The sequence below is a fragment of the Molossus molossus genome, unplaced genomic scaffold (assembly GCF_014108415.1).
Source record: "Molossus molossus isolate mMolMol1 unplaced genomic scaffold, mMolMol1.p scaffold_m16_p_1, whole genome shotgun sequence".
NCBI lineage: Eukaryota > Metazoa > Chordata > Mammalia > Chiroptera > Molossidae > Molossus > Molossus molossus.
The window spans coordinates 103,414,441-103,441,057 of NW_023425344.1; the positions used below are offsets into that span (position 1 = coordinate 103,414,441).

General features: G+C 39.0%; 1 protein-coding gene across 4 annotated transcripts; it reads right to left on the reverse strand.

The window, feature by feature from the left end:
• Positions 1 to 15,964: 15,964 nt before the first annotated feature.
• THNSL1 (threonine synthase like 1) lies at positions 15,965 to 26,276 on the reverse strand. 4 transcript variants are annotated; one of them, XM_036270985.1, is made up of 4 exons: positions 26,261 to 26,276; positions 19,892 to 19,953; positions 19,153 to 19,221; positions 15,965 to 18,292 (listed from the first exon to the last, which is right to left on the reverse strand). In XM_036270985.1, the coding sequence occupies exon 4, from the start codon at positions 18,254 to 18,256 to the stop codon at positions 16,025 to 16,027; it is 2,232 nt and encodes a 743-aa protein (XP_036126878.1). In that variant the 5' UTR covers positions 18,257 to 18,292; positions 19,153 to 19,221; positions 19,892 to 19,953; positions 26,261 to 26,276; the 3' UTR covers positions 15,965 to 16,024. The 4 variants fall into 4 exon arrangements, with proteins under 4 accessions (XP_036126878.1, XP_036126869.1, XP_036126875.1 ...); XM_036270976.1 differs by lacking the exon at positions 26,261 to 26,276 and adding an exon at positions 25,967 to 26,028; XM_036270982.1 differs by lacking the exons at positions 19,153 to 19,221; positions 26,261 to 26,276 and adding an exon at positions 25,967 to 26,028.
• Between the last annotated feature and the right edge of the window lie 341 nt (positions 26,277 to 26,617).

A 26,617-nucleotide genomic window follows, 5' to 3' on the forward strand; every position in this document is an offset into this window, starting at 1 on the left:
ATTTGGCCCACAACCTGGGCATGTGCCCTGACCGGGAATCAAAATGGCAACCTCTTGGTACATGGGTTTACGTTCAACCACTGAGCCACAACAGCCGGGCTGTTTAGTTTTTTTATTTGATTCTCAAATTGGTTGGATTAAATTGTTTATTGCTTTTTAGGAAAAAAAATGGTTGTAGAGGCATTAATTATTGTACCCATTAAACCTCTCTAAATTCCCCAGACTATTTTACCTATTCAACATTTCTGAAGTGTGTCCATCAAAATATTTACAAGTTTTATTTCAATTGACTAAGTTTGGGAAGACAGCATTAAACAAAGTTGAACAAATTTCCTTACAGCAGGATTAATATGCTAATATGCATTGTAAATCTATAAAAAGGAAATATAAAATGTGACAGTTCCTAAAACTATTTGACCACATATTTTTTGTTTGTTGCTTGGCTAAAATACATAGGTCTCATGGAACAATTTAGAGATACTGACTACTCTATAGCACTTGTTCTTAATATTCACAAATTCTACCTACAATCATCATTTAGTATTGTACTAGACATGGTCACTAATTGCAAATAATGTAAGTCACTCTGAATGAATTTAATCTAAAATAAATTTATTGAAAGATAAGTAGAGCAAAATATCTCCAGGAAAGCCAGAGAATCGACTTTAGAGGCTAGCACCAGAAACAATACCCAGGTCACATCAGTGAATTGCTGTTTGGCACCACTAAAATGGCTATTATTAAAAACAAACAAACAAAAAAATAACAACAGTCACAAACTGACAAAAACAGCAGATAAAAAGACCACCAGCAGCAGTACAGTTTGGAAGCCATAAAGCAAGTGAGTGGCTGCTTACTACTTTTAGAAATTAGGAAACATGAAAGCACTTGCTGGGTAAGGGTCCACCTACATTGACCTCTGACTGGAGCACCAAGGTTCAGCCATGCTCTCCCAAATCCGAGGTCCAATACCGGGCGGCCAGTGGGTCACATTGTGCATTTTAGGGGTGGGGAGGCTTTCAAATCTCTTCATTCTTCTTGCTCCTCCCTCCCCCTTACCCCTGTCCTCTGAGCCTCTGTCCTTTCTACCCTCCCAACTTCCTCCTTTACCATTCTACTGTGATGGGATCCTGTTCCCTATGCCTTATCCTTAGGTTTAGATAATTGACCCACCTCTCCCTTTCAGTGAGGCCCTTGGGAGTTCAGATTCTGCTGGAAAGGTGTTTTTAATGCCTCAGGGGCCATATCACCATTTACCCTGGCCACCCAAGCACCTCGCGGTTCCTCTAGGCAGAGGTCACTTCTTGAAGGGTGTGTTGGTTCCACATGCTACTGTGAGGATTTTTTTTTTGTAAGAAGTGGCAGTACTCAAAGTGACTTTCTGTATACAGGTGGAGGTAAGGATGAGAGGTGGAATAGAAAAGACAGGTCTAAATTGACCTAAAATTGTAAATTACTACTTACTTGTTCTCCATTCTATCTAGAAAGAGAGCAGCCTGTCAGAACCTCGAAACCAATGTGTAATGTTTTAGATCAAGTGATGATTATCTCCCCATATGATAATGATTTATTTATGCTACTATTTAATTTGTATGTTCTATGTTGTCATCTCCGACTCAGATTGGCTGAACATTGGAGGTGGCTAGTTCTTGAAGTATTAATGTGAAGCTACATGTAAACAGCCAAAACTTGAAAGTTATTTGCTTTGCATGTTGCTTCTTTGAATGCTTGAGCCTCTGTTGATGGATCTTCTGAGAAAATTTAAGAGTCCTGTTGCCATCAGCAGTAATTGTGTTCTTATCTAAAAAGCTATGTCTATTTCCAGCCTGTACCAATTTGCCATGTGATTTTCAGGAAGTCACTTATGTAGGGCTTTTTACAAACATTTGTCAGGTTTAGGAACACCCCATGAGTATTGTGTGTGAAATAAATATGATATTTCCTGTCTATAATCTAGTCTCAGTTTTCAAATTACCTTTTATATCATTACTACCCTAATGGTTCAGTTATAACTTAATTATTTTGCTCACCCATCTAAAAGAAAAAAAGAGAGATTCAGGGAAAAAATTTGGATTCAACTCAGGAGAAAAATGAAAGGACAATGTGAATAGAAAGGAGATGACTAGATACCTATGGTTAATAGTTGTACAACAACCTTAGAGATGAACCAATTTGCACTGGAATAGGAAAATAGCCAGCTCCAAAAGGGAAATCTTCAAGAAGCTGAGCAAATGAATAAATAAATTACAAACTCCAAAAATAAAACAAAATAAAAAATTATAATATGCAATGTAATTCAGCTGTAGATAATATTTGTAGTTGTAATAATGCAAACACTGATATTGATCTAATCCAAAATGATAACATATCCATACTGAGACAGTAAGGAAATGAATGGGGGGTGGCAGGACAGAGGAAATAGGAGAGGTATCTTTCATACAAGAATGTAAGTAGATAATATCTAAAGTTAAAATTCAGATTAGCAATTAAGTATGTTATCAAGAAATAAGGAAAAATGCCAGAGCAAACAGCTGATTTGGAAGTAGTTATCTCTGGGAAGTGGATATGAGAAGGAGTACATACAGGGGACCACTAATTTATTTAGCTTTTTAAAACTATTTGACTTTTAACATGATAGATAGATAGATGATAGATAAGATAGATGATAGATAGATAGATGGATAGATGATAGATAGGTAGATAGATAGATAGATAGATAGATAGATAGATAGATAGATAATCTGTGTTTTTTAAACACAGTTTAAAAAGTTCCTCAAGAAGTTAAAATAGAATGATATAATCCAGCAACTCCACTTCCAGGAATATATTCAAAAGAATTGAAAGCAGGGTCTTGAGGAGATACTTGCACACTCAAGTTTATAGCAACATTATCTACAATAGTCAAAATGTAGAAACAACCCAAATGACCATCAGTGGATGAATGGATAAACAAATGTGGTATGAAATGAATGGGAACTTGAGGACATTGTGCTAGTGAAATAAGCCAGTAACAAAAAGCCAAATACTGTATAATTCCACTAATATAAGGTACCTAGAGTAGTCAAATTCATAGGAACAGTAATAAATAATTTGTTTAAAACAACTCACAAAACTATGGCCATGTAGCTCAGTTGGTTAGAGCGTCGCCCTGATATACCAAAGTTGTGAGTTCAATCCCCAGTCAGGGTATATACAAGAAACAACCAATGAATGCATAAATAAGTGAAACAACAGATTGATATTTCTCTCTCGGTCTCTCTAAAATTTAAAAACTCACAAAGATGCAATTAAGTTTATTAGGTGGTATTAAATTGACTAATTTTAGGACTCATTTACCAAATATGAGAATTTATTTAAAACAGTTCATTGTGAATTATGTCATTTAAAATGATAATTCCCTTAATATTTATAAATGAAATTTAACCTGCATTAGCAACTCTGCATTTTATAGGCGACTAAAAATCTCAGTGAAATATATGATGATAACTGAAAAAGTAGTGCCACATCTGCACAGTACTTTCAGTGCAGTGATATCTCAAGACAATTATTACCAGTTAGATGACAAAAATAACAAGAACTCAGAAAGAGAATTCAAAAAGAAAAATAGCTAAATTGACCAATGCATGGTTCTCTAGGAAACAAACTCAAATTTTTTTGGGGGGGTGGGGGAGGCAAGGGGAATACACACCTTTATAACATGAGCTAAGATAGGAGGGAAGAGAACGTATTTGCCTTTCTGGGCCTTGATTTTCCTCAGATAGAACTCCAACTCCTTGTCCTCTAGCACACAGCCATCTGCACTGGCCTGGTCCTGAAGCCATGCATGCAAGAAGCTTGCCCTGCTAAAACTACTCCTTGAGAAGGCTGCTAATTTTGGTATTCGTTTTCTTTCTTTTTTTTTTAAATCTTTACTGTAGAATGTAGAATGTATTACAGAAGTTCCTCATTTTTCCCCATTTGACCCCCTCCTCCCCACTCCCGCACCCCTCCCACCTTTCCCCACACTATTGTCTGTGTCCATTGGTTATGCATATAAGTTCTTTGGTTTATTTCTTACCACCCCCAACCCACCCAACCCCTTTCCCTTTGAGGTTAGTCAGTCTAGCAATGAATTTGTACTTCTTAATCCCTTCACCTTTTTCACCCATTCCCCCAACCCCCCCCACATCTGGCAACCAACAAAATGTTCTCTGTATCTATGAGAATGTTTCTGTTCTGCCTGTTCATTTTGTTTGTAGATTCCATTGTTGATAGATATGTATTCATTGCCATTTTATTTGTTCATGTATTTTATCTTTTTCTTCAAAAAGACCCTTCAACATTTCATATAATAACGGTTTGGTGGTGATGAACTCCTTTAACTTTTTCTTGTCTAGGAAACTCTTTATATGGCCATCAATTCTATTTTTTTTATTTTTTATCCTCACCCGAGGACATTTTTCGATTTTTTTGTTCAGGTAGAGTGGGAGGGAGAGAGAGGAACAGAGAGAGAAAGAGAAACATCGATGTGAAAGAAACACATCGAGTGGCTGCCACCCGCACAACCTACCAGGGCCGGGGACGAACTGCAACCGAGGCACGCGCCCTTAGCGGGAACCGAACCCGGGTCTCTCAGGACCGCAGGCGACATTCCAACCGCTGAACCAAACCAGCCAGGGCTGCCCATCAATTCTAAATGACAGCTTTGCAGGATAGAGTAATCTTGGTTGTAGGTTCTTGCTTTTCATCACTCTGAATATTTCTTGCCACACACTTCTGGCCTGCAAAGTTTCTTTTGAGAAATCAGCTGACGGCCTTATGGGAACTCCCTTGTAGGTAACAAGCTGCCTTTCTCTTGCTGCTTTTAAGATTCTCTCTTTGTCTTGAACCTTTTGCATTTTGATGATGATGTGTCTTGGTGTGGGCCTCTTGGGGTTCATCTTGTTTGGGACTCTCTGTGCTTCCTGGACTTGCATATCTGTTTCCTTCACCAAGTTAGGAAAGTTTTCTGCCATTATTGTTTCAAATAGGTTTTTGATTTCTTGTTCTCTCTCTTCTCCATCTGGCACCATCAAGATGCGAATGTTGGCATGCTTGAAGTTGTCCCAGAGGCTCCTTACACTATCCTCATTTTTTTGGATTCTTTTTTCTTTTTGCTGTTCTGATTGGGCATTTTTTGCTTCCTTATATTCCAAATTGATGGTTTGCTTCTTGGATTTACATACTCTACTATTGAATCTGTGTAAATTATTCTTTATTTCAGTTAATACCTCCTTCAATTCTGACTGTGCATCCATCATTTCTGACTGGCCCTTTTTTATGCTCTTGAGGCCCTCACTAAGTTCATTGAGGTTCTCACTGAGTTCATTGAGCATCCTTATAAGCAGTATTTTGAACTCAGCATCTGTTAGGTTGCTTATCTCCATTTCGCTTAGTTCTTTTCTTGAGTTTTTTTCTGTTCTTTAATTTGGGACCTGTTTCTTTGTCTCCTCATTTTGGCTGCCTCCCTGTGTTTGTTTCTGTGTATTACTTAACGAGCGGTATAGGGCTATCTGAGACCAGATGCTGCTCGTTTGAAATAATTTAGGAAAAACCTAAAGCAGGATCCAAAACAGGCCAATCCTATGGTTAAGCAAGTGGCAACAGCTTGGGTGGGCCTGAAAGTTGGGTGGGGCGGGGCCTCAGGGAGTCACCAGGGCGGGGTTACCAGTGTGAGCCAGGTTGCTGGAGTCCCAGATTTGGCGACTGTCTGCCGCCCCAGGGAAGGGCTCACCAAAGGAACAAAGGCCTCTGACAGCACATTTGTCCTGGAGAAAGCCCCCTCTCCAGCCCTTGCTCCAGTGCCAAACAGCTCAGTTCTTCCCTGTATGTCTCTGGTGCCCCTCGAGCTGCCTCCCCTCCGAGCTTAGAGGGAGAGAGTCCGATAAGTTCGTGCGCGGACCCTTTAAGGAGCTGTCTGGGGCTCCAGCCGCTTCAGCTTCCCTGAGCCTCAGTTCCCGCTGGTTTTTCCAGCCAGAAGTTATGGGGACTTCTCTTCCTGGCACTGGAACCCTGAGCGGGACACCTGGTGTGGGACAAGTTCTCAGGAAGTACCTTCCCAGCCGAGGTGTCCTCCTGATTTTTATCCGCCACACGTGGGTGTGGGACCAGCCCATCTTGCCGTTGCCACCACCGCCCCTTGCGCCTCCAGCCCTCCTACCAGTCTGGATGTGGCTGCTGCTTTATTTATTTTTTTTTTTTTAATTTTATTTATTTATTTATTTTTTTTGTTACAGATATTTTACCTTTTTACCCCATTGGCACCCCCCACCCTCCCCACCCCCCACCCTGTCCCCGGCTTAGTTGTCCATGTCCATTGGTCATGCATACATGCATATAAGTTCTGTGGTTTATCTCTTCCCACCCCCCCACCCCCCCATCCCCTCTTCTGAGGGATGTCAGTCTGTGCCCTACTTCCATGTGTCTGGGTCTACTGTATTCCTCAGACTGTTATGTTCATTATATTCCGTATATAAGTGAGATCATGTGGTATTTGTCTTTTTCTGCTTGACTTCTTTCACTTAGGATAATACTTTCCAGGTCCCTCCATGTCGTCTCAAAGGATAAGAGATCTTTCTTTCTTACCGCTGCATAGTACTCCATTGTGTATATGTACCACAGCTTTTTGATCCATTCGTCTACTGGTGGACACTTGGGCTGTTTCCAGATCTTAGCTATTGTAAATAGTGCTTCTATGAACATGGGGGTACATATATTCTTCCTGATTGGTGTTTCAGGCTTCTTAGGGTATATTCCCAGCAGTGGGATCACTGGGTCGAATGGAAGTTCAATTTTTAATTTTTTGAGGTAGCACCATATTGTTTTCCATAGCGGCTGCACCAGTCTGCATTCCCACCAGCAGTGTATTAGAGTCCCCTTTTCTCCACACCCTCGCCAACACTTGTTGTTTGATGATTTGTTGATGGCGGCCATTCTGACAGGTGTGAGGTGATACCTCATAGTTGTTTTAATTTGCATCTCTCTGATGATTAGTGATGTTGAGCATTTCTTCATATGTCTCTTGGCCATTTGTATGTCCTGTTTGGAGAGGTGTCTATTCAGCTCCTCTGCCCATTTTTTAATTGGGTTCTTTGTCTTCCTTTTGTGGAGTTGTATGAGCACTCTGTATATACTGGAAATTAACCCCTTATCTGATACATCATTGCAATGATGTTCTCCCATACAGTGGGTTGCCTTTCCATTTTGATGATTGTTTCTTTTGCTGTGCAGAAGCTTTTTAGTTTGATGTAGTCCCATGTGTTCATTTTCTCCTTTATTTCTGTTGCCTTAGGTGATGTATCAGTGAAAATTCTGCTCCGTATGATGTCCGAAATTTTGGTGCCTACATTTTCTTCTAGAATTTTTATGGATTCACGGGTCACATTTAAGTCTTTTATCCATTTCGAGTTTATTTTTGTGTATGGTGTAAGTTGATGGTCGAGTTTCATTTTTTTGCATGTAGCTGTCCAATTTTCCCAACACCATTTATTAAAGAGGCTGTCTTTACTCCACTGTATGCTCTTGCCACCTTTGTCAAATATTAATTGAGCGTATTGCCTTGGGTCCATTTCTGGGTTTTCAGTTCTGTTCCACTGGTCTATATGCCTGTTCTTGTGCCAGTACCAGGCTGTTTTGGTTACAGTCGCTTTGTAGTATAACCTGATATCTGGTATTGTGATCCCTCCAACTTTGTTCTTCTTTTTCAAGATTGCTGTGGCTATTCGGGGTCTTTTTTGGTTCCATATGAACTTTTGAAGTATTTGTTCTAGTTCTATGAAATATGTCGTTGGTATTTTGATGGGGATTGCATTGAATCTATAGATTGCTTTGGGTAGTATGGACATTTTAATGATGTTAATTCTTCCAATCCATGAACAGGGTATGTGCTTCCACTTTTTTATATCTTCCTCTATTTCTTTTATCAATGACCTGTAGTTTTCTGCAAATAGGTCCTTTACTTCTTTGGTTAAGTTTATTCCTAGGTATCGTAATTTTTTTGGAGCGATGGTAAATGGGATTGTTTTTTCAGTTTCTCTTTCTGTGAGTTCATCATTGATGTACAAGAATGCCGTCGATTTCTTCACGTTAATTTTGTATCCTGCTACTTTTCCAAATTCACTTATTAAGTCTAATAGATTTTTGATGGAGTCTTTAGGGTTTTCTATGTACAATATCATGTCATCTGCAAATAATGACAGTTTCACTTCCTCCTTTCCAATTTGGATCCCTTTTATTTTTTCTTCATGTCTGATTGCTGTGGCTAAGACTTCCAGTACAATGTTAAATAAGAGTGGCGAAAGTGGACATCCCTGTCTTGTTCCTGTTCTTAATGGAAATGTTTTTAGTTTCTGTCCATTGAGTATGATGTTGGCTGTAGGTCTTTCATATATGGCCTTTATTATGTTGAGATATGATCCCTCTATTCCTACATTGCTGAGCGTTTTTATCAGAAATGGATGCTGGATTTTGTCAAATGCTTTTCAGCATCTATTGATATGATCATGTGGTTTTTATTCTTCATTTTGTTGATGTGGTGTATCACGTTTATTGATTTGCGAATATTGTACCAGCCTTGCATCCCTGGAATGAATCCCACTTGGTCATGGTGAATAATTTTTTTGATGTATTTCTGGATCCGATTTGCTAATATTTTGTTCAGGATTTTGGCGTCTATGTTCATCAGGGATATTGGCCTGTAGTTTTCTTTCTTCGTAGTGTCTTTTTCTGGTTTTGGAATTAGAATTATGCTGGCCTCATAGAACGTGTTTGGAAGTCTTCCTTCTTCTTGAATTTTTTGAAATAGTTTGAGGAGAATGGGTGTTAGTTCTTTTTTGAATGTTCGGTAAAACTCCCCCGTGAAACCATCTGGGCCTGGGCTTTTGTTTGCTGGGAGAGTCTTGATTACCTCTTCAATTTCCTTAGTTGTTATTGGTCTGTTCAAGTTTTCTATATCTTCCGGGAATAGTTTTGGGAGACTGTGTGTTTCTAGAAATTTGTCCATTTCGCTGAGATTGTCGAATTTGTTGCCATATAGTTGTTCATAGTAGTTGTTAACGATCTTTTGTATTTCCGTGGTGTTGGTTGTTACTTCTCCTCTTTCATTTCTGATTTTGTGTATTTGGGTTCTCTCTCTTTGTTTCTTGGTGAGTCTAGCTAAGGGTCCATCAATCTTGTTTATCTTTTCGAAAAACCAGCTCTTTGTTTCATTGATCCTTTGAATTGTTTTTTGGTCTCTATGTCATTTATTTCTGCTCTGATCTTTACTATTTCCTTCCTTCTACTTGCTCTGGGGTTTTCTTTTGTTTGCTTTCTAATTCTTTAAGTTGTGAGGTTAGACAGTCAATTAGAAATTTTCTTGTTTTTTGAGGTAGGCCTGTAGTGCTATGAACTTCCCTCTCAGAACTGCTTTCGCTGCATCCCATAGATTTTGTGTTGTTGTGTGTTCATTTTCATTGGTTTCCAGGAAGTTTTTAATTTCTTCCTTGATCTCCTCGGTGACCCATTCATTGTTTAATAACATGCTATTTAGCCTCCATGTGTTGAAATGTCTTTGCATGTTCTTTGTGCAATTGATTTCTAGTTTCATGCCATTGTGATCTGAGAAGATGCTTGATATGATTTCAATCTTCTTGCACTTGTAGAGATTTAGTTTGTGTCCTATCATGTGGTCTATCTTTGAGAATGTCCCATGTGCACTTGAGAAGAATGTGTATTCTGTAGTTTTGGGGTGTAATTCTCTGTAGATATCTATTAAATCCATTTGATCTAGTGCTTCATTTAGAGTCTCTGTTTCCTTGCTAATTTTTTGCCTAGAGGATCTATCCAGTGCTGTCAACGGGGTGTTGAAGTCCCCTGCTATGATTGTATTGTTGTCGATTTCTCCTTGGAAGTCCTCCAGAAGATTTTTAATATATTTTGGTGCTCCTATATTGGGTGCATATATGTTTATCAAGGTTATATCTTCCTGTTGGATAGATCCTTTCAATATTATGTAGTGGCCGTCTTTGTCTCTAGTTATGGTCTTCATTTTGAAATCTATTTTATCAGATATGAGAATTGCTACCCCAGCTTTTTTTTGCTTTCCATTTGCTTGGAAAATTTTTTTCCATCCCTTCACTTTCAACCTATGTGAGTCTTTTGTTGAGAGGTGGGTCTCTTGTAAACAACATATAGATGAGTCATGCTTTCTTATCCAATCAGCTACTCTGTGTCTCTTTATGGGAGCATTCAATCCATTTACGTTTAAGGTGATTATTGATATGTACTTATTTATTGCCATTTTTGTTTAGTGTGGTTCTATTTTTCTTCCCATTTCTACTGCTAATTACAGCAGTCCTTTTAACATTTCTTGCAGTGCTGGTTTGGTGCTAATGTATTCCCTTAGCCTTTTTTTGTCTGGGAAGCTCTTTATTTGATCTTCTATTTTGAATGATAGCCTTGCTGGGTAGAGTAGTCTTGGATTCAGATTCTTGTTTTTCATGACTTTGATTACTTCATGCCATTCTCTTCTGGCCTGTAGTGTTTCTTGTGAGAAGTCAGCTGAGAGCCTTATGGGGTTCCCTTTGGTGTTAACCTGTTGCTTATCTCTTGCTGCTTTTAGGATTCTCTCTTTGTCTTTAATTTGTGGCATTTTAATTACTATGTGTCTTGGTGTGGGCCTGTTTGGGTTCTTCTTACTTGGGACTCTCTGTGCTTCTTGAACTTGAATGCCTTCTTCCTTCACCAAATTAGGGAAGTTTTCTCTCACTATTTTTTTGAATATATTCTCTATCCCTTGCTCCTTTCTTCTTCTTCGGGGACTCCTATGATGCGAATATTATTACGTTTCCAGTTGTCCCATAGTTCTCTTAAGCTGTCTTCCTGTTTTTTAATAGTTTTTTCCTTTTGTTTTTCTGATTGGTTGATTTTTTCTACCTTGTCTTCTAATTCACTGATCCGGTCCTCAGCTTCCCCTACTCTGCTTTTTAAACCTTCCAATGTGTTTTTCATTTCGGATATGCCATTTTTTATCTCTTCTTGTTGGTTTTTAATTTCCATTTGGCTTATTTTCAGTGTCTCTATGTCCTTACTCATGCTGTTCAGCTTTCTCAAGATCATGGCTCTGAATTCTAGCTCTGTTAACATGCCTAATTGCTCCACATTGATCTCATCTTCGGTGGAGGTGTCTTGCTCTTTCATTTGGCTTCTGTTTCTGTGTTTCACCATTTTAGCTATCACTGTGGGCTTTGGAGCCTGTCAAGTTCTCCCTGTGGGTGTTGGTGTTCTGCTGTTTGTGGCTCCCTCTCCTGTGTTTAGATGAGCGAGGGAGGACCCGCGTTGAACACCACTGTCAAGTCTTACTTTCCTGGTTAAAGTTGCCAGCCCAGGAAACGTACTGTTATCCTCTAGCTTTTTGCCTGGAGGCTAGCAGTCTAGGTTAATTGATGAGTTTTGGGTTGTCAGTTGATTGAAAAACTCCCTCTGGTGCTCAGCCAACAGGCTTTCACGAGGGTGGGGCAGATGCTGGTTGTTAGTGAGCCTCAATTAACACTTCAATGGCCCACAGGGTGGGGTTGGATCTCCGAGGGAGGGGCTGCTGCCTCTCCTCAGAGCCCTGGGAAGGAGCAATGTGGCCCCCGTCCTGAGTGGCTGCACTCAGCCAAAGCTCTGAGCGCCCTCCAAACCCCGAGTGTCCCGACACAGTTCCAGTCCAGTCTGCCCTCCCTCCGCCGGAGCCCAAGGTGAGTGGCTGTGGCTGTTTCAGCCTCTGTCCCGGCTGCGCTGTGGCGCCGCCTGGGAGTGTGACCCGAGGGCGCCGCTCCCAGCTGAGGCCGCTGCCGAGCTGCCGACCGTGGGCTCCCAGCCCCGTCTCGCGCCTTCGCAAGCCTACCGGGATCGAGTCAGTGTCCCTCGTTGTATGGTCCTCCAAGCTGCTTTTCTGTTGGTTTTTCCCGTCGATTTGTCTGTGTTATAGTTGTAATTCCAGTTTGGTTCTGGGAGACGGTCTGTGTAGCTCCGTTTACTCTGCCGCCATTTTTCGGTCTTCCTGGCTGCTGCTTTAATTCCGTAGTTGTAGGACTTCCATTCAGCTTGATTTCAGGCGGTTTTGAATGATGGTTGTTCTGTAGTTTAGTTGTAACTTTGATGTGGTTGTGGGAGGACGATACCGCGTTTGTTTACCTACGCCGCCATCTTGACCAGAACTCCGGCATTCTTTTTCTTTTCTTCATAGTTCTCCTGAATTTTCTTTGATCATTTTTTAAAATCTCTTCCTCCTCAGGAGTCAGGTTAGCCTCCTTGTTGCCAAACTCAAATTTTGTATGTAGGGTTTCAGTCAAAATATAGCCAATTGATCAGAGTATTGCTATACATTATACAATTCGATTTCTTGTCTTTGACAGGTACCTTTCCCGAGACATTGGCAACTTTCTTGGCTTTGTTTTTTTAAATCAGAGGAGCTTATTTTAACTTTGACTTTTAAAGGAGGCTATTTGTTTTCAGAGTTTCAGAGATAAAACTAATGATTTTAGTGGTTGTGGAGTACACAGATGGGTACCACACAAATAATTATTTCATAGATTTTATTCATGTTTCTTGATTGGGATGAAAACCATATGATTTGTTTCTATGGGTTGAGGGTCACATGAAAACAACTTTTTTTTTTTACTAATATTAGTCTAAATTATAAAATCTTTATAAATGATTTAATGAATTAAAATAGTATTTGCCATAATTGACTATTTTTGAAAGGAAATTGCTATCAAAATCTAACAAAAACCTTAGACAATTTACCACCTTCAAAACTATTTTGATGGAAACATATTTTACAATTTCCATTAATATGTAATTGTAAAACCTCACTTCTCAAAAATATTAAAAATTCACTATATTTATGACATTATAAAATAATGTCAAAGATAGTGAGTGAAAGCTAGGAATTATAACCGTAGACTACAAGTTGACAATTTTCATTTCATAAGCTATAAATTTTTGTCTTAATAATGCTTAGATATGAAATACATTTTTACATGCCATTAGAAAGAATCACAGATGTTTGGAAGTCCATATTCATTAGCCTTCAACACAAATTTTACAAAACAGTACACTTCCTGGACAAAAGAATAGGTAAAAAGTATACAATCTAAGTGTCCATTAACTGGTAAATAGATTGTGCTACTCATACACTAGAATATTATATAGTTATAAAAATTAATAAACTATAGCTTCACTCATCTGCATGGATGAACTTGAAAGTTTTTCAGCAAAAGAAAGTGATGAAAGCATTCATACAGTATGATTCCATTTATATAAAATTTAAAAGGAGGCAAAACCATAAATACAAACAAGGGGATGATCAACAGACAATCTAGAATAGTAGTATCTCTGGGGGAGAGAAGTGAATGTAATCAAAGAGAAGCCACAGTGGGTATCAAAGTTATGAATAATGTTCTATTTTTAAAGAGAGGCAGTGAGTCCGTGGGTATTTCATCCTTAAACATTTACTTTGTACACATTCTGGAGAAAATGAAAGAAAAGAAAGACCTGTATGTAGACAATTTTTTCTGAAGAGGCTTGACCTTGATTGGAGTATAAAGAAATAAAAGAGTAGATTGGGGAAATTATGTGGATGTTTAGAGATTTTGTTTTGCTGTTATGCTTTTTAAGATAGGAAAAGAGGCCCACCCAGTCAGTGTGGCTCAGTGGTTGAGTGTCAACCCATGCACCAAGAGGTTGCTGGTTAGATTCCCGGTCAGGCCACATGCCCAGATTGTGGGCCCAATCCCCAGCGTGGGGCATGCAGGAGGCAGCCAGTCGATGTTCTCTCTCGTCAATGTTTCTCTCTCTCTCTCCCTCTCCCTTCCTCTCTCTAAAAATCAATAAAGAAAAAAAATTTTTTTAAATAGGAAAAGAGCATCTGAATGGTGTAGAAAAGTTCCATTAGAGGGGAGAAGTTGAAGAAATAAGAAAGGAGACAACTGATGAAACATGTTACTTGAGTACTCCAAGGGACATAGAGTCCAAGGTACACCTGAAGAGATCAACCTTTGAAAGGAGGTAAAATTCAACCTAATTTCAATCAAAGTGGAGTAGGAAATGAGAGGAACATATGCAGCAGATTTATACATTTGGTGATGGGAAACCAAGGTGTGTTTGATGACTTACTTGTTCCTTCTCTTGAATGAGGTAAGATTATTAGCTGAGAGGGAAGGATCATAGTTGGTTTTGAGAAAAAGTGGAAGTATATAAGAGAACAAACTGACCACAGATAAATGCAGGTGCTTTTTTGGACATTTCACCTTACCCATTTTCTTTGTCTCTGCCCAGAATGTATTTCCTCTTCCTTTTCTTCCAGAAAGTCTTCCCATCCTTTCAAGATTCACCTGTTCTTCAGTGTCTCTGAAACCTCTTCTATTCCATGGTAATGCTTTCCTTAAATCTTAAAACACTTGACTGTATCACTCAAGTTTCACTTACTCATGGACTGTCTTGCAACCATACTTTTGTGTTGTACATGATTTAATTTTTATGTATTGTCTCCTTAACTACAGTTCCTAAGGGCAGAAATTGTCTTTCATTAAACACTGTCCCTCCCTCTTTCAGAAAAAAGTGTATTCTCATACACACAGTGAACATCTGAATGTATTTTCTAAATATGTCATTTACTGAAATAAATATCCCTAAAAGCAAATGATAAAATATCTAAGAGTGAACTTTGAACCCTCTATTATTTTCTTATAAGTGCTCCTGGTTTTCAATTTTTGGTTTTAGAACTTACTTTTTTTTTTTTCTTATTGTTGACAGTATTACAGAAGTCCCCCATCCTCCCCTTTACCCCCTCCCCCGCCCCTACAACCAGCCCCTGCCTTTTTAGAAGTTCAGCTAGAGAGCCAAGGTTAACACATAATTGTTTGCATTTTAAATTTTTTTAAACAAATTGTTCATGCTCATGAAACTATTAATTTTTTTTTATAACTTTTAATATATTTTTTTTCATGGAGGCAGCTCTCCCGGAAAATGAGGTAAAATGTTATCAGCAAAGACAAATTACGTTAGGAATGCCATCTTGCAGTTGAGAATAGTCCATTACACTAACAGGTCCTTTCAGTGACAATCTTTAATTCAGAAATAAAACGTCCAGCAAATTCACAAATGTATGGTTAAAATGTATTTTTACTACAAAGAAATAAAAATTAAATAAGTGCATCAATTGTGTGTGGTTTTAGTTATAAAAAAAAAAAAGACAATGCTCATTGAAAAGAGAGACAACAGGTTACAGAAAGGACACCAAATAATACAGGGAAACTGATACCTATAACTATCAACATACTTCTACTAAAACTATTAAAATACAGGGAAGTTCCAAAAAATTTTCTCTTGAAATAGGTAATTTTATTTCTGAATCTACTACTAAATAGTTCTGTTTATTATTTCCTGGATTTAAATCACGTGTTTTGATTTTCAAACTACATCACTCTAACTATAGACGTCCAAAGGAAAGTGAGGGACAGAACACTTATCTAATCTGGATGGTGTAGCATACACATAATTCTAAGTAGAGTTAAAAACACTGGCTCTATCTTAGCAGATAAACTTACTACTTCCTCCATACCAAGTTAGCCATTTGAACGGCAAATTATCTTTGTCATCAACAGAAAACTAGTATTGGCTACATATGTTGTAGTTAACAATGGTGCTTAAATATTTTAATTGCCAAATTGAATACCAGACATTCTGGTCTACCTACAAGTGGGGGTAAGGAAGTAGAAACCGATGTATCCCTCATGAGTAAAAAGTACAGCACAACAGCACAAGGGTCCATGCACTATGCTATCTTTTTGTCGCTTCTAGATTAAGGGCCCAAGGAGCATGTGCAGGTACAAAGTCCAGTCCTAGAGATTAGGCTATTGAAATTCCAAAAAATAATATAGACATAGATATTTAAATTATAAAAAATGCTATTTTACTCCAAATCAACTTTTGTGATTTATTATTGTATCCTTATTGCCAGAAAAAAAAAAAATTTTACTCAGAAAACTTGATTTTGTATTAGTTTTTCCACATGACTCTTCAGGACATTCACATCAGCTGCACAGACCTGATAGTCCATCTTCTCTTGCTGTTTTGTTTTTCCCAATAAAGCCTCATGTGGTGGAGGTAATGCATTATATGAACTCAATAAAGCAAGCTGACTTGATGAAGTTTGGTTGATTTCTTGAATCTTTAAAGCCTGCATGATAGCAGGTGCAAATTTCGAGTAATGAGCTGTAGATGAGACAATCACTGGGCAAGTTTTGTCTTGCATTCTGTCTGCAACCACCTTTGCAACAGCAGTGTGTGGATCCAAAATGTACCCTGAAGTATTGTAGGTAGAGTGAATAGCTGCCAGGCACTCTCCCTCAGAGCACCAGTCGGCTGCAAAATCCTGCTGAAGTTTCTCAACTAGAATATTTTCTATCTGAAAGTGATGCTGCTCTTCTAATTGATTAAATAATTTTGTCATTAACTGCCCATCTTTATTAGCCATCAAATGTAAATGTCGTTCCAGGTTTGAACATTTAAGAATATCTATTGCTGGAGAAAAGGTTCGTGTTAATTTTCTTTCCCTTAGATCATAGTGTCCTGTTTTTATAAAATCAGTCAAAACGTGGTTCTGATTAGAGGCACAAATAAATTTTCGAATAGGGATTCCCATCATTTTGGCATACACTGCAGCTAAAATGTTACCAAAGTTTCCTGTGGGAATACATACATCTACTGGGCTTCCAAAGGAAATAAATCCTTGGCTAACGAGATCAAGATATGCAGAAGCATGATAAACTACTTGGGGAAGCAGTCGGCCCCAGTTTATGGAATTAGCTGAACTTAAGACTGTTCCATATTCCACAGTGAGAAAGCCAGTGAAATCAGAATCTTTAAAAATGCTTTTTATAGCTGTCTGGCAAAAATCAAAATCTGACTTGACACCCACTGCCCATCCATTTTCTTTCTGACTGCCAACTATTTGTGCTTTTTGAAAATCACTTACTCCGTTCTCAGGAAAAAATGTGGCCACAGCTATTCTTTGTTTGTCATTCTTATTAAGATGACTAAAACCATTTAAAACAGCACTCCCTGTGTCTCCTGAAGTTGCTACAAGTATCATATAATTACAACTTGGTGGAATACAGTGTGCAAAAAGATGAGGCATAAGTTGTAAAGACAAATCTTTAAATGATCCTGTTGGTCCATAAAACAGCTCCAGGATGAACTGGTTTCCTGAAAGGTGCCTGACAGGGGCAATTTTTGAGCAGGCAAAGTTTTCCCCATAAGCAGTTTCAATCATTTCTCCCAATCTGGCAGCAGGTATGTCAGCAGGATGTATACACTTTTCCAAGAGTATTTGTGCTCTTTCTACGTAGGTTGCTCCTACTAGGCTTTTCCACTCCCCACAGTTTAATTTGGGAAATTCCTTCTCAGGAACAAAGAGTCCACCATCAGAAGCTAACCCCTCAATCACAGCTTCGCTAAAGAATTTTGTTGAAACCTTCTGTTCACAGTCTTTAGGCCAATAGTGTCTTGTTGAAATGAATGTTTCTGAGTCCACATCTTGGTATCTTTTAACTGCTTTGAGAACTTTGTCAGCTATGTCCTCTGGGGAAGCCCCACTTTCACAAAAAACACGGGTATCGTACCACTTCTTATAATACTGTCTTCTAAATTTAATTAAGTCTTTCATAGATGTTCCAGGATTATGTCCTACAATCCTATCTGTTTTCATTAATTTTAGACGACTAACTATATCTGTTAGAGGTACATCCAGGTATACAATTATTCCATTTTTCTTCAGATGCTGCATGCTAGCATCATGCATTGGATTAGACCCAGTAAGGGAAATCACACTTCCAGATGCAGAGAAGTTTAACACAGCTTTTCCTTCCTCTTCTAAAAATTGTTCATTACCAACATCCTGTAATTTTTCAGACACACTCATATTCCAGGTTTTTTCAAGGATATCATCATCCACATCTATGACACAACAACCTAGTTTCAGCCCTATTATTCTGCCTACTGTTGTTTTCCCAGCTCCAGGCGGTCCCATCAGGATAATATTTTTGTCTCCAACAAGAGAGTGGGTTGAGTGACATGACTTCCTTAATTCTGCAAGTGCAAAGGTTCTCAAAAAAAATAGCCGTGCATGTTTATCCGTTTTAACATGTATAATAGAAAAACATTTCTGGGTTATTTGTTTCAGAAGCTGACATCGGTTAAAGTGGAGCATTCTCTTTTCACTTTTCTGCCCAAGCCAACCTAAAAACTGGTTTTAGCCATTTTCAAAACAAAAACAAAAACAAAAAAAGACATTTGGTTACTAATTTCAACAGAATTAAAATCCTGACAGGAATGAATATAACCATGCCCACAGTACATAAACTATTTCAAAATCTTCCAGTTTATGGGATATTTTAAACAGTATTTGAATCCAAATTCTCATATATTATTTTTAAAAATCTTTTCAAATCTCAAAACACTAAGTAATCAAAACTTTAATAATTTGTAACAATTAAGAAACAAAACTTTATTCAGAAAATGCCATTAGCATAGATGCTTTTTTAAAGTATATACTAACTCAAATTAGTATTTCTTTTCCTGTAATAAAGATTGTTTTATAGTTTATAACCCATATAATAAGAGTTATTTGAAGTTGGAATGCTATTTGCTTACAATTCACAAAAGCTGATTAATACTCTATATTTAATTTCTCTTCAGTTATATGAACATGTTGATAGACTATCATGTTACTCATAAATGTCTTAGATATAGTATTCAGAAGAAAAGAAACCAGAATGAAATATTTGCTTATAAAATGCTTAAATAACTTTCCAAACTATAGGGCAAAGATATGATGTTTTCTTTCTATGTGCTTTTTCTATGCATACTGTTAAGAATCATTCTTACATATTTTTCATATTAAAGACCTTAAAAAAAACTAAAATGAAAGGTATAATATTATGCAAATAGTTAAAGTGATGCTCAGTAGCAAGGTCAAAGGCTACATATCTGTAATCTTTTCTGCATAGGACCATCACTTTGGTCTCTGTCCCAAAAACATCAGTAGAGAGCCTTAATTCAAATTCTAGACTCCAGAGTGATAGCAAAAAAACTCAAGAATGTTACCAATGACAAGAGGAAAAAATTATTCTGGAATCCAAGGCAGTTCTGCAATTCCCCATACTGGTCAAATCCCTGTTTTGGAAATATACTCAACATTAAAACACAAATGTATGCCATACAAGTCAAAATTTTAGTCACGTGTAAAATGCAAGTTAATAACTTCTGCCATGTTCATTTAAATTGACTAAGGTAACTTCACTGCCACACAGTGGGGCTTTTCACATGTTCTGTGGTAGACCCAAAACACAACTAAGCCATATTAAATGTTAGATGGTACAGCCTGGCCGATGTGGCTCAGTGGCTGAGCGTCAATCCATGCACCAAGAGGTAGCCAGTTAGATCCCTGGTCAGGGCACATGCCCAGGTTGTGGGCCCAATCCCCAGTGGGGGGGGGCATGCAGGAGGCGGCCAATCGATGTTCTCTCTCATTGCTGTTTCTCTCTCTCTCTCTCTCCTTCTCTCTTCCTCTCTCTCTAAAAGCATTAAGATAAAATAAATAAATAAATGTTAGATGGTACATTTAAATATGTTCTGAAAACTTTCAATCATTTATTACTCTGATTATCAATTCTACTTAAATTTTGTTCTGTAATTAACCATTTAAACCATTTTAAGCTAACACTGAACTTACAAATTAAATTGCAACTGTCAAGAGAAGAAATATATTTCCCTATTTGGCTTTTCAACTTGTATGTGTTGTGTTTAACTCCCAATGACTTGTAAACATCTGATACACACGTACCGATAGTAGATGAAGAGTTTGTTGATGCAGAGCCAAAGTCAATCTTTGCAAAAAAGCAGAGTCTATAATGGAAAAAATTCCAAGTTAATCATAGCTGCATAGAGTTTCACAAAATTCCACACATAGACTAATCTATTATTAAAATGTCCATCTGAAATATTTAAAGTGCAGAAAAATAACGAATTGACCCTTTTCATATTTCACCAGGTCTGTTATTAAAAGATGAAGATACTGCTTTTTTCAACATGTGTGTCTTATCATAGAAAAGAATTTTACTAAATAGTACTGAAGAAATTTCTGCTATAAAGCAATATAAAAGACAATATAACCAAATAATACAATATATAAAAGCTTTCACAATGACACCTAAAATTTTAAGGATTTAACTGTATGTTTAGTCATCAGAGGAAAATAAACTAGTGGACTAAAGCTATGAAAGGAGTGTCTGAATTACTCTTTTAGGGTTGTTTTCTCCATCTGAATCACATGATTTGTATGTAATAATACATACTGTAAAAAGCGCAAATTAAGTATCTACTACACAAAGGTACCTCTTAGCTTTTTTTTTTTTATCCTCACCCGAGGACATTTTTCGATATTTTGTTCAGATAGAGTGGGAAGGAGGGAGAGAGAGAGAGAGAGAAACATCGACGTGAAAGGGACACATCGAGCGGTTGCCACCCACACGACCCAACCAGGGCCAGGGACAAACTGCAACCGAGGTACGTGCCCTTAGCGGGAACCGAACCCGGGTCTCTCCAGACCGCAGGCCAATGCTCTAACGGCTGAGCCAAACCGGCCAGGGCCTCTTAGCTATTTAAATGAGTTTAAAAATTCAAAGCATGTATCATAGTGGCTGGCTCATAAGAAGATTCATATATATAGTAATATTAATCATTGTCACTAAAAACATATAAACTGGATCAGAATATCTAGGCACAAAGCTAGGCATATTTTTCAATGGTTTGGTTTATTCATAAGCCTTCAGAGAAAACAGTAGTACTAATTTGTAAATCAACTGTTTTGACATATACAGTTTAATTTTTTCCCTGGAGTAAACCAAGGACCAGAGAACTGTATGCTTGAGCCATTATCAGCAATTTCTTTTATTAAACTGTATTCTGATACTATACACTAGCTAATTTTGAGGGACTTTATATAAAACAGCCTGGTTAACCTCCTATTCAGCACACTTTTGCTTATGTAACCAGTGTCTTCTTTTTTTAGTTCCCAATGCATAATTTCTGATGTCTGTATCAGTAATAATTGCATATTACCCAAGTAGCTGGTTTGTTTTTATGGACACTAAGTCTTTTTTTGTGTTTTAATCCTCATCCAAGGATATGTTATTTTTTAAATTGATTTTTAGAGTGTGAGAAAAAAATAAAGAGAAACAGTGATGTGAGAGAGGAATATCAATTGGTTGCCTCCTGTACATGCCTGACTGAGATTGAACCTGCAAACTTTTGGTATATGGGTCGATGCTCCAACCAACTGAGCCACCCGGCCAGGGCTGGACACAGTCTTTTAACTGACCTTTTCTTCCACTTTATGTTGGTTTTGTCAACTCCATTAAAAGTAGAAGACTATATAACATAAACGTGCATGTTAACTTCACCTTATCTTTTGTAACCTTACTTTTCTTTGTTTTACATGAATTTAAAATAGGAAATTATGGCCCAGCCATAATCAGTGGATTGAATGTCATCTCATGGACTGAGAGTTGTCCCATGGACTGAGAGGTCCCGGTTCGATTCCCAGTCAGGGGACATGCCTGGGTCGCAGGCTCGATTCCCAGTAGGGGCTGTGTAGGAAGCAACCAACTGATGTATCTCTCTCACACTGATGTTTCTCTCTCTCTCTCCCTCCCTCTCTCTCTAAAAAATCAATAAAAAACATATTTTTAAAAATAAAATAGGAGATTATGGCCCTGGCCAAGTGGCTCAGTGGGTTGGAGCATCGTCTCTTACACCAAAAGGTGGTGGGTTCAATTCCCAGTCAGGGTACATACCTACGTTGTGGGTTCAATCCCCAGACGGGGCGTGAATGAGAGACAACTGACTAATGTTTTTCTCTCACATAGATGTCTCTCTCTCTCTCTCTCTCTCTCTCTCCCCCCCGTTCCTCTCTCTCTAAAGATCAATAGAAAAGCATATCTTTTGGTGAGTATTAGAGAAAAGAAAATCATGACAATTTTATTTATTAATTCTGTATCAATATTATCTCACCATAAAAATCTTCCCGACTCTACAAAAATGAAGTTATATGTTATAACATGTAACAGATAGTACCACTTTAAAAGAAAAATAAAAAAAGATGAATTCTATTTTAAGCTACATATAAAATTTGTTTTGTAACATTTAGCCACAAACTAATTTCAGGGCTTCAAGATCCATTGTAAGGAAACCAAATGACAAGAGAAGATGAAACAATGTCCACGATGTGCAACTTTTATCTGGAAACGGAATTTTACTTAAGTAATGCAGTCAATTCTTGTTATTCCTGGTAGTTGTATTCTATAAAATCACCATGAATACTGAATTAGTGAATAATGAACCACTGTTCCTAGGGAAATACAGGGTCCCTGTGGGCCTCTGGTCACCACATTTTTGCCAACGGATTAATACATAACCTTGTTTTATGTGTGTTTCTGTTTAAAGACATCTTATTTAACATATAAAGTTGATTCATTACCAATGAACTCACAGCCAACAGCACTCTTGACTCATGCCTGAATGAAGCTAATCTAACACATTTTCTCTATAAGGCTCATGATAGCACTACTGCCTCGTGAACACTAGGCAGCGCTTCAGCACTCTGCTTGGGGGCCATTTTAAACAGCAAAACCACCAACTAGAAGCACAAAAATGTGAAAAATGTGGCACTAAATAGAACATGAAAAGGATACTTGTCTACACTATAAGAGTTGAAACAAGAAGGCAAAGCATCACTTTGTTGGACCTCAGCATGGAGCATCTCAAATTTTCACCACTGTGTATAAGTCCGTGAATGACTGCAAAAGTGCTGCATGTATTAATTTGGGGTTATAAATAAATTGTAGCCAGAATTCACAAATATGTAACCTGTGAAAAGAGAGGATCAACTGTATGTCATTTTTCTTTATGATTCAAAGCCATGTTATTAGACTGTTTTTGTTTATTTATATGTTAGCATGTTTTCAGTATAATGGACATGAACAGGCAATTTTTCCTTAGCCAAAGGACAAAACTATTTCAAATTAAATAAAGGCAATCACATAGGAATCAGAAAGCAAAAACAGTACTTAAGAGCAAATCTCTTGGCCATTATAAAATTACCTAGTTTCCAATTTCTCTGTGAAATTGTCAAAATCCTACTTAATCAAAATGATTCAGCATATTTCATCCACTTAAAATATGTATTATTATATACTCAAAATAATGTAAGACGCAGCACCTCAAAAATTATTTTCTAATGATAACTGCAATCTCTCTAAATTTATCAGATAGCCCTGGCCGGTTTAGCTCAGCGGTTAGAGCATCTGCCTGCAGTCCAGAGACCCGGGTTCAGTTCCCGCTAAGGGCATGTACCTCAGTTGCAGTTTGTCCCTGGCCCTGGTTGGGTCATGAGGGTGGCAACCACTCCATGTGTCCCTTTCACATCAATGTTTCTCTCTCTCTCTCTCCCTCCCTCTCTCTCCCTCCCACTCTATCTGAACAAAAAACAAAAAGATGTCTCTCCCTCATACTCTATCTGAACAAAAAACAAAAAGATGTCCTCGGGTGAGGATAAAAAAATTATCGGATGAATGACTCAACCTAGTCTACTATCTTAGGAAGATATTGAGATTTTTAAAAATTCTTAAAAGTTACAGCATTTTTACAGCATTAAATTGTTTTCCAACTAATAAGAACAAATGAAAATATACTAGGACATAAACTAATGGGGCTGGGGGTAGGGGTAAAGCTGTGCTGTTTCTGACTACTGAGCAAACATCCTCTCAAGAAGCCCCCAGATCCACAGATAATGTGAGGTGGAGAGGGTACAAAGACCACACACTCCAATGCCATGTTGTGGTCATGGTCATGGGGATCTTACAAGTTCACCACTCACCCTTGCCTTTATCTTAGTATTGAAGCTGACTAAGCATTTCCTTTTGTTCCCTTTTGCTGTTAGATACCCTCTTAATGGTCTTGAGTATTTAATTCAAGACTTTTTTAAGGACACTTCATTTTATAACTTAGAAAAATTTTACAAGTATGTCTATCTTTATAAAGGGTTATTTTCCTCCCAATTATCTTATTTGTATTCCCAGCTACACCCATTTTATTCAGCTAAGTAGATTAAAATTATCTTTAGCAAAAACAAAAACAAAACAAAAAAAAACCCACCTACTTTGTATATACAACCATTTATATCAGGGGTCTGTGCCAACTACAAAGCACAAGCCAAATCTGGCCCACCACACATCTGTAATTTTAAATTAAGTTTCACAAGACCAGAACTTTGTTTTGATTTGTTCATTTGCTTAGTACTGTCTTTGGCTGCTGATGAGTAGAGTTGAGTAGGTGCAACAGAAACCATCTGGCCTGCAAAGGCCTATTTACTGTCTAGCCCTTTACAGAAAAAGTAATGACCTCTGATGGTATATCACACTAATTTCCTGTGGACATATTGGACATAGGCATTTCCTTGAACTGTTTTTGCCATTTTGAGGGAATTATAGAAATTAGAAATATACTTTTCGTAAACATACTTTCCAAAAACCAGCAGAATCACAGACCAAGCATCTAAGAAGAAAAAGTTCCTTTCCAAATGATTTCACAACTTCCGTTAACTATAAATTAAATATACTATAGTGAAATCTTAAATTCTGTTTAGTAATCTTAAAACCACAATAAATAGACTGACATCAGTGAAAACACTGTTTTCAGGAACACCAGGAAGTCAACAGCTAAGGCCAGTTGGTGCTTACTAACTGGAGAAATGATTTTCTTTGCCCTTATTGGCTCCTAAAGGAACTGATTAACATAAACCGTCCCCAAGTGTTCCTTCTAATTTGAAAAGTTTTAAGCTTTGGCCAATGACTACCCATTTGGCTGATGGTATTATTATTTTGAGTCCTTAACTCAAATCTTAACCTGTAGAGAAAATATTTTTCTCTCTGCACGCTAAGCAAAACCAAAAACTGCTCAAAGGGGAAACAAAAAGGGCAAAGTAGTATATACACGTTTTTGAAAAACAGAAAATGTGATGTGAAAAATAAAAGAATCATCCCCAAGGTATCACTGACCTGAAATGAAATATTTTTAAACGCCTGGGATAAAAATGAACCTCTCAGCAACTGGCTAAGAAAAACTAAATGTATACTCATCTAACGTAACTCACTACGACCCCCACACGGTAAGGATCTGCATACGCCTGGGGCACAGCCTTTGCTCAGGAACCGAAGAACTACCCCAGGCACCGCGGTTCCAGCCCCCGCACCGAGCGGCCCGGCGGCGGGGCGGCCGAGACAGGTGTCCCCTCCCACCTCCCGGCTCCCGGACTCCGGGCAGAGCGGCCACCGGGGGGCTGCTTCAGGCCACCTTCCGTCCTTCCCCAATCACACTGCCGAGATGTCTTTCAGAGCCTGGGATGGCAGGTGCTTTTAGGTGAGCGTCTCTCGGCTGTCACACGTGCTGAAGTTATGGAAGGCCACACAGGATGAGGACGGAATAAAACCGCTCTCACAAAGGCACTTTTCAAAAAGGGACACCAAAAAATATTGGGCAAGAATTGAAGGGCCATATGAAAGGCTTCCTCTGGGGTAGCACCAAGTCCACACACCTGTGGAGAAAGACCTCCGAGGAGGCCCGAGCCAGAGGGAAGCGGGCCGGAAAGCGGAGCCGGCGAGCCCCGGGAGGGGGGCGCAGGCGCGACAGGTGGACGGCGAGGGGGCGGCGCGCAGCGGGCCCGCAGTCCCGGGAGGAAGCGGCCGAGAAAGGAGCCGAGACGACCGCCGAGGAGCAGAAAGGGGAGGCTCGGAGAGGGGAAAAGGCATGCGATGGGTCGGACTAGTGTCCAGGGTCTCCTCTTTCTCCTCAAATAACTCACCAAGAAAATCACACTGAGAAGACGGGGGAAAGAGAAAGAAATGGGAGGGAGTGTCCAGGAGCCGCGGGCGTCGCCTTGGGATGGAACCCCACACCCCAGGCGCTCAACCCCCCTTGACCGCGGGCCCGAGCGCTCGTCAGGACCGCCCCCGCGCTGCGGCCCCTGCGCCTGCGCCCCTGCAGCCCTGCGCATCCGCGCGCCACACCCGCGCCCCGAGCAGCCGGGCATCTGGCACGTGACCCTCGATGGCGCTCCACCTACGAGCCCTCCCGGCTTCCCCGGCCCCTCCCCTACCTAGTCCCGCTCTCGACGTTAGCGGCGCGTGAGCGTGGACTCAGCCGCTCGCCCCGCCCTTGCCGGTATTGAGACCTGCGCACAAGAGCGTTATTGTGTGAGCCGTAGTACACTTGCGTCTGAGTATTTTTCTCCGAATATACAGAGACCAAAACGATAGCCTTTTTAAGGGGACGCTATTTTTTCACCTCATTACCCAAAGGCACATGTAAACAGTGGTCTCCGTATTGAACTTTCCGGTCAGAAGAATGAACAGCGGTGACGGAAGAGAGGGGACCTAGTCTGCAGTGTTGCCGCCCACTTCCCCGTCGCCTAGTAACTGTTTCCACGGCAAGCGCGCGGTCAGCGATGCTAAGC